The sequence below is a fragment of the Dermacentor silvarum genome, chromosome 1 (genome assembly GCF_013339745.2).
Source record: "Dermacentor silvarum isolate Dsil-2018 chromosome 1, BIME_Dsil_1.4, whole genome shotgun sequence".
Taxonomy (NCBI): domain Eukaryota; kingdom Metazoa; phylum Arthropoda; class Arachnida; order Ixodida; family Ixodidae; genus Dermacentor; species Dermacentor silvarum.
The window spans coordinates 291629327-291643477 of record NC_051154.1 but is presented as its reverse complement, the minus strand read 5'-3'; the positions used below and the strand labels follow the sequence as shown (position 1 = coordinate 291643477).

At 49.1% G+C, this 14151-nt stretch overlaps 1 protein-coding gene across 1 annotated transcript; it reads right to left on the bottom strand.

Moving 5' to 3' along the window:
* Positions 1-12088: 12088 nt before the first annotated feature.
* Positions 12089-13781, bottom strand: LOC125942851 (uncharacterized). Its single transcript, XM_049661098.1, has 2 exons — positions 13047-13781; positions 12089-12166 (listed from the first exon to the last, which is right to left on the bottom strand). The coding sequence occupies exons 1-2, from the start codon at positions 13779-13781 to the stop codon at positions 12089-12091; spliced, it is 813 nt and encodes a 270-aa protein (XP_049517055.1).
* Positions 13782-14151: the final 370 nt, after the last annotated feature.

The following is a 14151-nucleotide window of genomic DNA, read 5'->3' as shown; positions in this document are numbered from 1 at the left end:
CGAAAAACCCTCCTTGCCCTTGGAAACGGCCGATCACGTGACGCCGAGTGACGCCGCCACGGATGGAAGGTGCCAGTGAAGTCTAGAACGTTCGCTAGCTTCCACTGTGCTGCACGCTAAAGAAGACACAAGAACCTTCTGGAGGCCGGGCGCGAGGGTATAAAAGGGTGCAGCGCGGTGGGGAGCAGTCAGCCAGTCCATGTGGTGTAAGCCGCGTTGAAGTCAGCCGCGGAGTTGGCGAACTACGTTGAAGTGTGAGTCGTTCGGTCGGTCAAAGAAGACGTGTTTGGTGATGGTTGGTGTCAGTCGATCTGGAAGAATCAAGTGACGACGTCGTGGTAGCTGCGACGACTTTGAAGAGTGCCTCCTGGAAGAGTGGCATTCGGGACCGACGACGAAGGGAACGGCGATCAGCGCTAGAGTTTGCGTGAGTGTTTCCTGGAAGAGAAACATTCGAGTTAATTTACAAGAACTGCGGACTGGACTCAATTTGTGAATATTCAGGACTTTATGTGTTCTCGAATAGGTTGTAGTGTATGTGACTGCATTTGTAGCGTGATTTGGTGTTGGTTCCCGTGGTTGTAAACACTATCTGAGATATAGAGTTGCGATGTCAATTGAGTTGTGATTGTTACCAGCCGAGTGTGCATGGTTTTGTTTTGTTTGTACTGCCTTAACTGAGAATATATTTGGTTTGTGTTATCAGCTCTCGGCTCTGACTCCGTCTTTGGTCCGCAACCGGCGTTCGCTGGCGCACTAAAAGGACCACCCCTCAAAATTGTCCGTGCTTTCTTGGGGCGTTTAGGGGGGCAGATACGTCAGCCTTTGGAATCCGCCCGGCGATTGCAACCCTTTAACGGGATCAGTGACAAAAATTCTTCCAGACCTGAGTGAATTGATTGACTGAATAAAACGCTCATAGAAAAATTTACCTTTCTCTATCTCCTGTTGTTTACTTGTTCTTGGAAGCGTGACTCGTGAGTTAATTTTTTGCGAGTTTCTTTAATGCGTTTCCTCGTTTCCCCAACAGGCGTACCAGCGGGCTACACTTCCTCCCCCCCCCCCCCCCCCAAACAAATGCTGGGTACGCGGCTGCCGCATCTCATCCAGCTTCAAAAGTTTGTCTGTGGAAAAGGCGATGCCATGGCACTGAGCAAGCCTTCTGGAGCTCAGTTTCGGCACTCCCGACGAAACAAGTTGGCTGAAGAGACAGCGCAAGGAGACAGGCTATGAGCTTGGCTCCTTTCTACAGGTAAGCTGTTAATTTTCATGCTTGCGTTTAAATTTACAGAATAGGCTCCAAATCAGTAATATTCGTAGCCTGATCTAAGGACCAAAATTGCTTTCAGAAGCTCAGGAATGTGAGATTGCCAGTGCCAGTGAACCATCCCACCGGGTGGCCGAAAATCAGCACCTCGAGGACATCCCACTTCAAGTATCACATTCTTGCCAAGGAGACGACAACTGCCAGACTGAACTCAGTTGCGATGAAGAACAGCGCTCTACTACGAATACGTTCAGCTGCGCATCGAGTGATGATGACCCTTGGCGACCGTTGCCGTGCGACGACCTTCACACTGACAGGCGCACCAGGCTTATGCGTGGCCCTATTCAGCCGCGTTTGAATTGCTACCCGCAGAAACAAACGGTAATCGGAAGGCAAAAGTTTTGCGCGCGCTGGTACGACGAGTTTAACTGGCTGGAATATAGCATAGAGAAAGGCGCTGCGTTTTGGTTCTACTGTCGCGCTTTTCCGCAGCAGAGTTCAGCGTGGAAGGGTCATTCAGATCCAGCATTCGTCTCCGTGGGCTTCAACAGATGGAAGAAAGCCGTAGAGAAGTTCAGGCTTCATGAAAAGTCCGACAGTCACTTAAATAGCATCCTGTGCTGGAACTCTTATAAAAAATGCAAATCTGTACGTGAACTGCTAGACGAGAATCGCGAGACGCGTGTCGTTTTGAGAGAAGAAAACGAAAAAGAAACCGAGAACTTTTACAGCGTTTTGTTGACGTTGTTATTCTACTCGCGAAGAGTGGCAGGCCCTTTAGAGGCCATAACGAAAGCGAGGAAAGAACATAAAAAGGTTTTTTCCTAGAGATCGTTAATCTCTTGAAGAAATATGATCCTGTCTTGCAAGCTCACCTTGTTTCTGGTCCGAAAAATGCTTTGTACACCAGCAACAGAACGCAGAACGATCTCATTGAGGCACTGCATGCTGCGATGATGCAATCGATTATTCACTGCCTGAAAGGCAAAACTGTGTCTCTCATATGCGATGAGATAGTGACTGTGGACACCACGAGCAGTTGTCTGTTGTAATAAGGTACTTTAGTGAGGAGAATAACCGGCCCGTAGAAGTGTTCACCGCACTAGAGCGACTTAGTGTTGACAGCAGCTTAATATTCTCGGCACTGGAGCGAGTTCTAGGTGTTCTCAAAATCACGTGGACATCAGTGAACTCTATTTGCTTCGATGGCGCTGCTGCCATGTCAGGGCACATTTCAGGGGTGCAAGCCAAATGCAAAGAGAAAAACAACAGAATCTGGCTCTCGTTTGAATCTGGCTCTCGTTGATGCCTGTTTGTCAAGGGCCGAGAACAAAATTCTTTTTGATTTCTTCGGCACCTTGCAGCTAGCATACAACTTCATAGAATCTAGCCCAGTGCGTCACGCAATTTTTGAGCATATATCTTCGGCGTTAGGCACAGGTCTAACGACGCTAAAATCTTTGTCCACAACCAGATGGGCTTGCCGGGCAGAAGCCGTCAAAGCAGTGCGGGATAACTACTGCGCCTTGCTAGACGCCATAGAGGAAATCATGGAAAACACGCAGCATTCGGAAACGCGAGCAAATGCAAAAGGACTTCTCGCGCAACTGGAAAGCTTCGAGTTTCAATTCTGTATGGAAATGGCCCATCCTGTGCTGCAGATGGTCCTCAAGGTTAGCCGCATGCTTCAGGACCCAAAAATAAATCTTCTTACTGCGTTCCAGGGAGTGAAAAATCTCCTAAAAGCTCTCAAGGAAATGAGGCTGGACGAGAGTGCATTTACAAAGGTGTTTCAAGGTGCCACAGAGATATGCCAGACTCGCGGGATCAGTATTCCTGCTGTGAGACAGAGGAAAGTGCCTAGACGCGCAGACGTGAACTTCGCCAGTCAGTTTTTTCACGAAACAATGGAGGAAGAACTCCGCGTCAGCGTTTTTTACCCCATGCTTGATGCTTTCGTTGAAGGAATTGAGGCAAGATTCACGCAGGAGACCGTCGTTCTCATATCTGCGATAATGAACATTCTGCGCCTCACTGCCAATGACGAGGAGATAGACGTTGTCACTAAGTATTTTGACGTGGAGTCTGACAGCTTGCGGGCTGAGCTCCGCTTACTGAAGGCACAGGTTAGCACAGAGCACATAAAGCACGGTGACTGTAATGAATAGCTAGACTGGTTGCAACAAAACGGCCTAGGAGCGTTAGTTTATAAGGACTTTTTTAAAATTCTTAAAAGCTTTGCAGTTGTCCCTGTCACTAGTTGCTCATGCGAGCGGACGTTTTCAAAGCTCGCCATTGTGAAAACAAAGCTGAGATCAACTATGAGTCATGACCGGCTTCTGTGGCTGCTTTTACCGTTCGCTGAGCAACAGATTGCATTGTGAATAAGTTCTGAGTCAGTCATCGAACAGTTTGCGACAAAATCGCGTAGATTTTTGCTTTAGACTTCACGATTGGTGAAAAGTACTATATCTTCGACGTGCTACACATTTTTAGTAATCTAGTCATAAAATATTTTTACCACCACATAACTTATCCATTAGTTTGTATAATGTTTCTTGAGCATGACATAATGCGTGCGTGTTATCTTGTGCAAAAAAAGTAATTACAGCCCTTGTTTCTATTACATGTTTCTATCAAGCGCCAGAAAGTAAGATTACCAACTGTACATTTCGATGCTCAGAAGAAAAAAAATGGCATGTCATAGCGTTTATCTTCAATAATTACTAAATATTGTAACTTCCTGTTGCTCGAATTTTTAATATGCGGTATATTCTCGTGCTTTTAAGCGTTGCCATTACGTTGTGTATTGGGTGGCGTTTTTCCTCCTCTGCATGAACGTTGCAGACGCCATATGACAGCTTTCACCATGTGTAGGTCCACCCATGCGTTTGCCCTGTATGTATACTATATTTTCCATACTAGTAGAGTCACGTTGAGGCAATATTTTTAACTATTCTGCGCTTTTAAAGATGGCATATGTGTCGTATCTTTCTCTGGTTTAGAAAGAATAAAAATTCTTTGTACGCGCGTTGTGTCACTGACGCCTCAGCTGCACAGGGACTGCCTTTCTTTGCGGACGTTTCACAAGAAAGTGAAACCAACTGCTTAATAATATTTTGTATATGTTACAATTCAATATTGTTGAAATAAACGTTTCATAACTAGAGACCGGATTTTAGGCAAATGCCTTTTTTGTTCCTTGCGCTCCTATAGCCACACTTTGATATATGAGCATGAATTAGAGGTTAATAAGGGCTTTTGTAGTGTTTTTATAGTGCCTATAAATGCCTATTATGGCGTTTGTGCCTAAATGCCTATAAATCCCTATAAATGCCTATTTTCAATATCGGCGCCTATATGAACACTATTTAGCCTCAAGTTTCGCTTTCGAATGCAGTTAGAGAGCATTATTCATGTTACCGGGCAACATTGACTGTTCGGAACTCTATGGTGTTCAACCTAGACCTTTAGTTCAACCAACTCCCGGAAAACAACTGCTAGCAGCATTGAAATGGGACACGCCGGCCAGCATACGCCGAAGCGCTGACATTGCGCGAGCGGTTGGCGAATGCGAAGCCGCGGAGAGCCGTCAGGGGAAAGGAGAGTGAAGAGCAAAAGAAGAAAGAAAAATGTGATCTGCACGCGGCTTTTGTTTACTTTCTAATTTACTTTTTAAGGTGTTCACCGTCGTCGGGCGTTCCTTCTCAGCGTACGAGATCGTTCTAGGTGACAAGAGGCACAATTTTGAATCCAAAAATCTGGAGATGGTGGTAGTTTGCTATTGTTTCCACAATCTTCACAGTGATTCTTAGACAACGTTCCGCGTGCTCTCCAAACAGATTTTAGAAACATAAACCGCTTCCAAGGCACGCCCCCGTGGAGGCGTGCCTTGAAAGCGCGTGACCATGCGTGAATTTCCTCGCAGTTACACAAATCTGCCCCCAGCGGTCGCTCACTCATCTCGAAGGCCGTATCATCGTTGTGGTTGTACTGAAGCTGGACGCGCGCCGCCATGCGCCCTGTGTGGTCGCGCTTACGTGCTTTACTATTTCACGCATGTGCCCTCTTTTTACCATCACTAGGCTCGAAGCGTTCCTTGTAACAGTACGCCTATTAAAAAAAGTACAAAAACATTACTTGTATGTGGAGGCAGTTTCTTATTGCAGAGACGCAAAATCGTAAGTGCACTGAAATGCGGTCCTTTTAACCAATAGATTGTTATTTCTGGGATCGTTATACGTGGGTTGAACGATATGTGTGCCACGAAAGGTGTTTGCTCAGGGCAATGTTCTTAAAAATGCAAGCTAGATTTACTAAAAGTGCAACTGAAACTAGAGTCACTAGAGGATAAAGTGACTCTGGCCCAATTTATTCAGTGTCAAGATTGACGCTATGAAACATTCGAGGAGAGTTGGAAGGCATGTCGCTACAAGAATGAAGAAAAGTCCACCTTGCGTATACGGTTTATGGAGAGCACCTCACGAAGGAGCACTAGAAGGAAGTCGGTAAAGAATTCGCACACACGTCATCATCATCATCATCATCATCATCAGCCTATATTTTATGTCCACTGCAGGACGAAGGCCTCTCCCTGCGATCTCCAATTACCCCTGTCTTGCGCTAGCGTATTCCAACTTGCGCCTGCAAATTTCCTAACTTCATCATCCCATCTGGTTTTCTGCCGACCTCGACTGCGCTTCCCTTCTCTTGGTATCCATTCTGTAACCCTAATGGTCCACCGGTTATCCATCCTACGCATTACATGGCCTGCCCAGCTCCATTTCTTCCGCTTAATGTCAACTAGAATATCGGCTATCCCCGTTTGTTCTCTCCCCGTTTGTTCTCTGATCGTACACACGTACGTACATCGTCAATGATGACGTGCGACAGTCCTTGCAGTACGACGCAGCAGGATGCCCACTGTACAGGCGAATATACATCAGGAGCTCGTTAGCAGCTGCTTCGTGAGACGGACTTGGAAGCCGACGGTGTCGCTCAGCTGCAGCAATGAAAATTATCGCGTGAGATAGATTGACTTCAGCATTTCAATGTGAAGTGGACGCCAACTGCGCTTCCACAATACCAAACATTCCTGCTTGCCTCCACAGCTTGGTGTGTGATGCATAAAAAGGGAATAAGGTGATCAACTTTTTGCTGCGGAGTTTACAAAAAAAAACAGTCTCGAAAGAATGTTTTATGAAGCAATTGTATTTCACTGTATTAATGAATTGCATACAAGCGCACTACAGCTGATATGAAATTTCAGCACTAGTTACAGGCATGACAATACTACCAGTGCAAGACGCTAGAGTGAGTGGCCTGGCATGAAGCCCAGCCGCAGTGGAAAGTTTTATTTGTGCATAACCATCACCTACCTTAAACGCTGTCTGTATACATGACGGAGAGCTGCCCACAATGTGCCCCGCCAGCCACTTCATCAGCCAACGGCATCATTTCATCGCAACCAAACTACCTAGGTCAGTAGTTCTAACCAGTGTTCCTTGCATGGCAGGCGGTAGCCAGAGACGCAATTTGCTATGTGGCGGCAACACTGTTCACTGAACGGCACATTGTGCGCCATCCAATATTTCGGTTGCCATGGTTATAGGGGCAATTGACGGAGTCTGATTCAGCGTGCAGGTACGAAAAACCAGGCGTTTGAAAAAATCTATTGGCGATTGTGGCTGCAATTTTTTGCCAGCAGAAAAAGCATATTTTGAGTTCCTTTATGGCAGGCGGAAGAGTAAGTGCCCCACACCACTCCGGTTGACCTCCAAACCCCTTCTTCGGCAATTAGAGCGGCTAATTTCATTTTCTTTTCGTCACAATCCTTAGCTGTTCCTTCTATAGAGTTAGTACACTATCTCTAGAAGAAAAGCAGGACGAAAAAAGTGATAACCACAAAGGTACCTCTTATTTTAGTAATATGATACTATGATATGATATGATACATATGATAATATGATAAAATATGATACAAAAAAACAAGCATTCAGACGTAGCCCGTATGTATGAGCGATAAGTAAAGTTCATTCTATAGATTTATGAGAAAGATTCAATGGCTATTGATAAAATTTACGGTGTATGAAAGAGTGCGAAAGAGCAGCTGCCATGAACTTCTGTACGTATGCGCTATGGCAGAATAAAGTGCATACTACAATGTTCCCATGCTGCGTCACGGGTACGACTAGGAGTGTGCGAATACCAAGCTTACAGTTTCGAAGAGAATGGAAATAATAAAAAAACAAGTGTGAATCAAATACGAATACTATTGGTTTTAAATGGAATTTTTTACCAACCAGAGGTACGAAGAAATATATATAAGTTTATTGCACACCAAACAATCTACAGGAAAATTTTACTGTTGGTAACAAAATTCTCTAATACTACACTTTTGCTTGACAGTACCACAACTGCAGTTATTTAATGTTGTCATGAAGGAAGGATCCCATATTTTCGCAAGTATACCCCTACAAAAAATTCAACAAATTTATAAGTCGGCGTGTGGGCTATAGGCATATTTCGCCTTACGGCGTGGCCTAAGCAGCGCGGCCACGATGGTGGTCATCGCATCGTGGCTGAAGTGTTAAAAACTTTAATTGAAAACTGTGTAGCTAGATATGCGTGCTAAAACCATAATCAGATTATGAGGCATGCCGTAGTAGTGGACTCCAGATTAACTTTGGCCCCAGGGGTTCTTTAATGTGTAGCTAAAACTAATTACACCAGCGTTCTTGTATTTCGGCCCCGTTGAAATGAGGCTGCCATAGTCGGGCTCGAACCCGCCACCTCGAGAAACGCCATAGCCGCAAAGCTGCCGTAGCGGGCACAGAAGTGTTTATTTGATGTGTAGTCGCTTCCGTAGTGTCGCCTAGAGGCTACGGTACATTAATATGGCTGTGCGTCTGTACACCCTGCGTTAGTTGTTCGCAACACATGTTTGCACGGTGCTTATTTTCAGAAACAATAAAACGGACCGTACCTTTAACTTAGATGTTTCCAGCTTGTGCGCAACCCCTGTCGTGTGCAGTACTAGCGTTTCCTTGCCTTCTGAGGTCGCCTTTTCCTTCTTCCGCCCTCCCCCCATGTATGTGGGCTGTGTGTGAAGAGTAGCAGGGTTACTATTCATTAATTTCATGATTGCGTCGGTTCTACCGCATACTCTGCTCCATCATACTCCCTACCTCTTCTCTACCACTATATCTACCTTCCTTCTGGGCTGTTGCGCATTAGTACAAAGGTAAGCACTGCAGTTCCTGCAATGCTTTTGTGGGGGGTAACGGATAATTACACCATGTCTAGAGTGGAATATGGTGGAATACGGTGGAATATGAGCACAACTATGCAATGTCTATTGTAACCGACGCATTTTATTGCGATAGCAATTATATGGACACTCCTAAGCGGATTTCTGCCGTCGGCGTCGTCGTCGCCGTGAGGTTCCGTATGACGTCAACGGCGATGAAATGGCCGCCGCGCTCCGGACGCTGTATGTGCGAGTGAAAGGGCGCGAGAGCCGCGCGCTTTCACGAGGAGAGAACGCACGTCGGAGAGCGAACGCGCGTTCTGCGCCGTGCTCCCTGAAGGGCTGGAGAATTAAGCGTCTATTTCCTCCTTTACAATCGCCATATATAGTGAGCAAACGCGATTTTTCTTCCGTCGCGCGAAAGGCCGTGGGGGGGGGGAGGGGAGGCGACATTTAGCTGCGGCACCTAATGCGTATTTATATAAAAACGTTGCGAGGCGAGAAGGTGGGTAACATTTCCGACGCTGCTCGACGAGTGTCCCATGCATTCTGATCTCGTCGAAAACCTCCGAGCCGCCCCCAGAAGCACCGGCAACAGTCACCAACGCCGAGATTTACGACGCTGGTCGCGACGAGTGTCCCATTCTGATCTCGTCGAAAACCTCCGAGCCGCGCCCAGAGGCACCGGCAACAGTCACCAACGCCGCGCGCGTTCGGTGCGAACGCGGGCAAAACGCTGACGGCGTGGACAACAGATCTGCGCATTTCTGGCGCTGCTGCATGTCCAAGTTTATATAGCTGATAAAACTACTATCCTTACTCCGTATAGCTCTCTACTAATTTACTATCGCAATTGATGGTTCGCCTTTCGGGTGAAACTGCGACAAATTTTTTTATTAATAAGAGAAAACCACCACAATCATCAAAAGTCAATAGAAGTGCATTTAATCGAAAGATACAAAAATATTCTTCAAGCTTATTATGATGCGATGTGCGGAAGCTCGCCCATTTAATCGTGTTACTACGCAAGCCAACAGAATAATGCTCCCCATGGCTATTGATTGGTATTGCTACAGCTATTCCTCCTTTGTTGGACTCTGTACAAACAATTTAAAGGCTATTATATTTTCTCTACGAGACAAAAGCAGCCTAAAACTGATTTTCCAAATATAAATTATGTTCGGCCTTTTTACTCAATTACCCGCCGCGGTGGCTGTGGTGTTTCATTGGTAAGCTCGAGGTCGTGGGATAAAATCGCGACCGCAGCGGCCGCATTTTGTTGGCGGCGAAATACAAGAACGGCGGTGTCCTGTGCATTAGGGGCGCGTAAGGATCCACTGGTGGTCAAAATAATCTGGAGCCCCCCCTACGTAGTGCGTGCCTCATAATCAAATTGTTGTTCTGGCACGAAAAGCTCCGTAATTCAGTTCAATTCTAGTGAGAATTCGCACGGTTAAATCCCCCCCCCCCCCAACCCCTTCCTCTTTCTACAGAGAAGAATGAAATGAAATACCTGTGTATCATCAGCGAGCGTCCGGTGCCCCTGGATACGACCATCTTTTGGCGGGATCCTTGGACGGTGCATGGTGCTTGCATGGTGTAGCACTGGGACAGGGTGTCCTGACGCCCACCACAACGAGTAGGTCGCACTCGGCCTTCGGGAACAGGCTACTCCGATGTCCTAGGCAGCTGTCGCAGGCGGGTTCGTCCGCCTCGTTCCGCGGCTTGAACACAAGGTCACGATTGCCTTGGAAAACCTCGTCAATGGCCAAGTTGCCGGACAGGTAGGACACGTCGTTTTTGGCCCCCTCAGGACGTGTGACGAGTAACATTGAGGAAGGCGTCTAGGTGGCTGGGGACTCTTCCGAGAAAGTGGATGCGCAGCAGTGAAGGAGACGGTTAACTGCGATGCCTCCAGCTACATCGATACCCATGGCTGGTACTTGGCCGATGCCGCTTCTATCCGCGATGCTGCGCAGTTGGCCCGCTTGCTTGCTTGCTTGATCCTCATCCGTTGGCCCGCACAGGTTGGCTAGCATTCCAAAGCGCCAGCAAAATTTTTCTACGCCGCGTGAGCCTGGCGGGCCAGTGTGAGGGCTGGGCGTGATGGCTGAGGCGTGAAGGCTGAGGCGTGAAGGCTGAGGCGAGAATAACAGGGTAACACTTATTTATTAGAAAACATAGTGGCACGCGCCAAAAACCGTGACCGTCCGTGGCGGCGGTCGTAGCGAACGAGAGAGAGAGAGAGCCCTGCCTCGCTTGGGCTTGGCGTTGAGTCGGCGTAACAGCGCTGTAGGTGGCGCTAGTGATGAGATAGGCGGCACATGCGGGCGCTCACATCCCACCCCAGTCTGACTGACCACGTCTCGTGGTCAATTGCTTCTGCACACTGTCACACGCACGATACCACACCCACACACATGCACGGGAACGCTGCAACTTCACTCCAGCACAAAGTCGTCGAGGTGGCTCGGTAGACATCGAGTGCGTTGGGGCCGTTGAGGCTGTTGCTGCTCTGTAGAGGCGATAAACACCATTGAAGCGAGATGCTATTTTCTCATTGGCAACCGGAGCCTGTCGTCTCACCCAGACCACATCACCGACGGTAAAGGTGTGAGAACGGTGGCTGCGGTCGTAGCGCTCTTTGCGTGCACCTTGGGCTGCTTTCGAATTGGCGGCTGCTTCGGAGCGCTGCACTGTTGTGTCGAGGATGCGCTCGGCAAGGGAGGAGTGCTGGAACGGAGGATGGTGTTGGAGTGGAATCTTCGGTACGTAGCCATAGAGAAGCTGAAATGGCGTAAAGTTCGTGCTGGCATTCATGGACGTGTTTAGTGCAAATGCTGCCTCTTGAAGTTTGGTAGGCCATGACAGTGGTTCCATTGCACAGATCTTGCGGAGAGCTGCCAGGAGAGTTCCATTGCTTCTCTCGACTAAGCCATTGCCCTCAGGTCGATAGGCAGTTGTGAAATGGAGCTCCACGGAATGAAGACTCATGAAGCGCTCGAACTCATTGGATTCGAAGGCTGAGCCATGGTTAGCACCTGCCAAACGGGACAAGTGGTCGGCTACAACGTTTTGGCGTCCTGGCTGATGTCGCACGGTGAAATCGAACTCTACTAAGTCCATGAGCATAGAAGTGAACCGACGAGATGGCCGCACGTTGGACGTTAAGCAGGCAACAGTCCAGTTGTCTGTGACCAGAGAGAATTTTCTGCCTTGGAGGTATTGGCGGAACTTCACGGTTATTGCCCCGTGAACGGCGATACACTCCCATACATTGCTGTGCAGTTTGCGTTCCTCCAACGTAAGTCCACGGCTGGCGTAGGCAATGACACATTCTCTGGTGTCTTGGATTTGCGATAACACTGCTCCAATGGCTTCCTGCGAAGCGTCTGTGGTTAGCGTTGTGGCTGCCATGGGGTCGAAGTGCGCCAAAAGGGGAGGCTGGGTGAGGGCGAGCTGGCTGTCAACGCGAGCTGGTGGAATGTCAGGATGAATGTGCACGAGCGCCGTGTCGGAAGCGCGGAAGTTTGACACTAGAGGAGCGCTACTTGAGGGCAACGTTTGGGCTGCTAACGCTTGCCATGGTGGCTGCTCTTGCAACGGCAACGGATCATGTTGTAGGCAGTCTGTGGAACTGGGCCTGGTTTCTGGAAAAAGGACGGGCCTTGTTGGGATCACAGCATTTGCCATTCTTGGGATTAGCTTTTGGTTTGCGGTAATGGTGATATTCGTGGCTGTATGCTGCAACTGCGCTGGCTTCGGAGGCTCAAAGATGAGACGTGCCTGCGCTGCCGAGAACCAATCCTCACCAAGAATGAGGGGGAGTATATTATCTTCCAAAACAGCAGCTTCAACAACTCCTGTGGCTGGGCCGATGGATATCTTCAATAACGCAGCACCAACAGGTAGCACTGTGCTTCCTCCTACCACCACGAGTGGAGGCTCGGTCCATGGGATGATCATGCTTGCAGGCACACGAGCTTTAGAGATTAATGTCACCTTGGACCCAGAGTCAGGAAACGCTTCACACTCACCGACTCCACTGAGAGTTGCGTTGAAGAAGGGGCATTGCTGTTGTGAGCCGTCAAGCGGAACGGGTGCACTGTGCAGTGCTGGGGGCTGCTGTGTCTTGGGCATGGTTGGAGGCGCTGGTGATGATAAGCGGCTGGTGCGTGTAGGGCACTTGGATGCCAGATGACCCAAGGCATGACATTGGTAGCAGACAGCTTGAGACAGGTCTTGACCGCTACGAAAAGCTGGAGCGCCATACTGTGCCGAAATAGCTGCATAAGTAGTTTCTTGTTGCTCGGCAGACAGCTCTGAAATGCGCGTTTTTGGTGTGGCTCCTCGGGAGGACTGTGGTGTCGATTGTTCTGAGCGAGGCTGCTGGCGCTCTGCGGGCTTAGCGGCACGAAAGGGATGCGACGGCGGCAAAACAGAACCGGCAAATGGTGACGGGCTTGCTTTGGCGTGCAGATGTTGCGCACTCTTGTCGAGGCTGGTGCAAGTAGAAATAAACTCAGCTACCGTGGGCGGCCGGTTGGCTGCTATGGCGGCGAGGATGTGTTGTTCCCGTAAACCATGCAGCAGGTAGTCAATCTTTTGTGCCTCAGAAAGGTTAACGGGGCAACGCTCAATGATCTTCAACTTGGCAAAGGCATATTGGTGCAAGCTTTCGGATGGGGCCTGGGTTACCCTCATGACCTGCTCTTGCCACTCAATGAGGGACAATTCTGCACAAAATGTGTCCTTCAGGGCGGCACTCCACGTGGCCCAGGTGCTGTACTGGTTGCCGAACGCGAGATGCCAGTCTCGCGCCGTGCCTTTCAGCTTGCTAGCTGCGATCAGGCGTGTGGTGGCGTCGTCCCACGAGGCGAGCTGCTGTACTCGTCGTACGTCGTCAAGCCATGTATTGACACTGTGACTGTGCAAACCAGCGAATTGCGGGATGGACGATGACAGGTCTGGCAGTGTCGTCACCGTTGTTGCAGGGCGAGGTAGCTGCTGGAACAGCATGGCGAGGCTCTGTAGAGTGGCTGGGTCCAGCGTCAAAGACGCCGCAGCGTTCGAGGCGGATTCATTCGTTTCAACCGGTGGGGTAGCTTCACGCTGCTGCTGAATGTCGGCTTGCAAACGCTGAACGAGCTCCTCTTTCGAACCTGTGATGTCCAGCTGTCGACGGGCCAATTCTTCGCGTATAACGTCGACGCCGAGACGCGACATGGTCACCGCGTCGAGATTCTGCCACACAATTCCCGGCATGGCGTTGCGAAATGAGGCTGGGCGCACGGGAGACTAGGCGAGTGATCGCTAAGCCTAGTTGTCGACTAGGGCTAGTCAACATTCACGGCACTCTTCATATGACGGCCGTGCTTTACACAGACGAGCGGTAAAATGGCAGGAGTATCTTCAGGCGTGAGTTTTCGGCGGCGTGAGTGCGTAAGTACAATGACGGATGCAGTTGAGAAGGCGTACTGACCGGCGTTCGACGCTGGCGTTGTTGCTGGCGTTCGACGCTGGCGTTCGAAAGGCGTTCTTGCGCTGCCGTGGCTGAATGGCTTGGCTGAGGTTCAGGGTCGGCTGCGCCAGATGTGAGGGCTGGGCGTGATGGCTGAGGCGTGAAGGCTGAGGC